Source organism: Pistacia vera, unplaced genomic scaffold (genome assembly GCF_008641045.1).
Source record: "Pistacia vera cultivar Batoury unplaced genomic scaffold, PisVer_v2 Contig1682, whole genome shotgun sequence".
Classification (NCBI taxonomy): Eukaryota; Viridiplantae; Streptophyta; class Magnoliopsida; order Sapindales; family Anacardiaceae; genus Pistacia; species Pistacia vera.
Genome location: NW_022195772.1, coordinates 1 through 1149, shown reverse-complemented (window position 1 = coordinate 1149; position 1149 = coordinate 1). Strand labels below are relative to the sequence as shown.

Below are 1149 nucleotides of genomic sequence, written 5' to 3'. Positions count from 1 at the left end.
CTGCCATACCTAATGGAGAATCAAAAAAGGAAGAAATAGGTGATTTTGGTTCTAAGTTGGAGCCCTGCTCTAATAGTCGAGGAGAAACTGACAGTGAGGATATAAAGCCTTCAATTTCATGTAATCCAGCAGATGACATTTCATCTCCGGTTATGTCATCTGAGAAAAAGATGAAAATATCTAATGGGCCGCAATCAAAAGATGAATTATCCACATCTGCTTCAGATAGTGTTTCTAATGTAAAGGAGGAAATTTCTGGTGATAAAAAAGAAGATATTGACCGGGTTAAGCACCCTGTTAAGGGACAGAAGGTATTTGCAAATGGTCACAAGTTCAAGAAAATGGCTTCTGGGTCAAAGAAGAGATGTGAGGTTGTAGTTGAAGGACAAAGAGGTAGCTCTGCTGTAACATCACTGAAGGATGATTGTTCTGGTATTAGTGTTGATCTCCCTCATTCTGGTGAGCAATTTAAAGACACAATAAAAATGAAAATTGCATCTGATAGTAGCATGATGGAATATTCTTCTGTTGCTTTGAAGTCAGATATGGATGTTGGTGGTGGAAAAATAACTAAAGATGTGCTTAAATCAAAAAGAAGCTTGAAAGTATCAGATGATGACACTGTTGCTAATTCCAAGGATGAGGCTTGTGGAAATAAAAAATGTGCCCAACCTGGGACAGCTGGGAAGGTTAAGTTGGGAACAAATGACATTTTACATCCTGCCAAAAAGTCTAAGGCTGTAGATTTGAAAGATGATGCTGTCAAGGCATCTCTTTCTAAGAGCGTGAAGAGTGGTTTTTCAAGTTATAATGCTGATGACAACAAAGCATTTAAAAATTCTGACTTAAAACGGTCCTCATCCCATGTGAAGACTGAAATGGTTTTGGCTTTGCAAGCTCAAACATGTAAAAGTAAAGTTGAATCTGATGTTTCTGGTGATGAAGCTGTGCTGCCTTTAACAAAGCGCCGTAGGCGGGCTTTGGAGGCTATGTCTGATTCTGCTACTCTCAATTCTGATGATAAAATGGGGAAAAATTCTCATGAAATGAAGAATGATGTGTCATGTTTTAACAATGTTAAACCTCCGGTGCCACAGTCACTCAAAAGACGGAGAGCTGTTTGCCTGTTTGATGAGGATGATGATGAAG

General features: G+C 38.8%; 1 protein-coding gene across 1 annotated transcript; it reads left to right on the top strand.

Annotated features, from left to right (window-relative positions):
• Nucleotides 1-56: 56 nt before the first annotated feature.
• LOC116125568 (ENHANCER OF AG-4 protein 2-like) lies at nt 57-1145 on the top strand (the record flags this gene model as incomplete). The annotated part of the gene is made up of 1 exon (XM_031411270.1): nt 57-1145. A coding segment is annotated over one exon (1089 nt), but the record flags the coding sequence as incomplete, so codon positions are not given.
• Nucleotides 1146-1149: the final 4 nt, after the last annotated feature.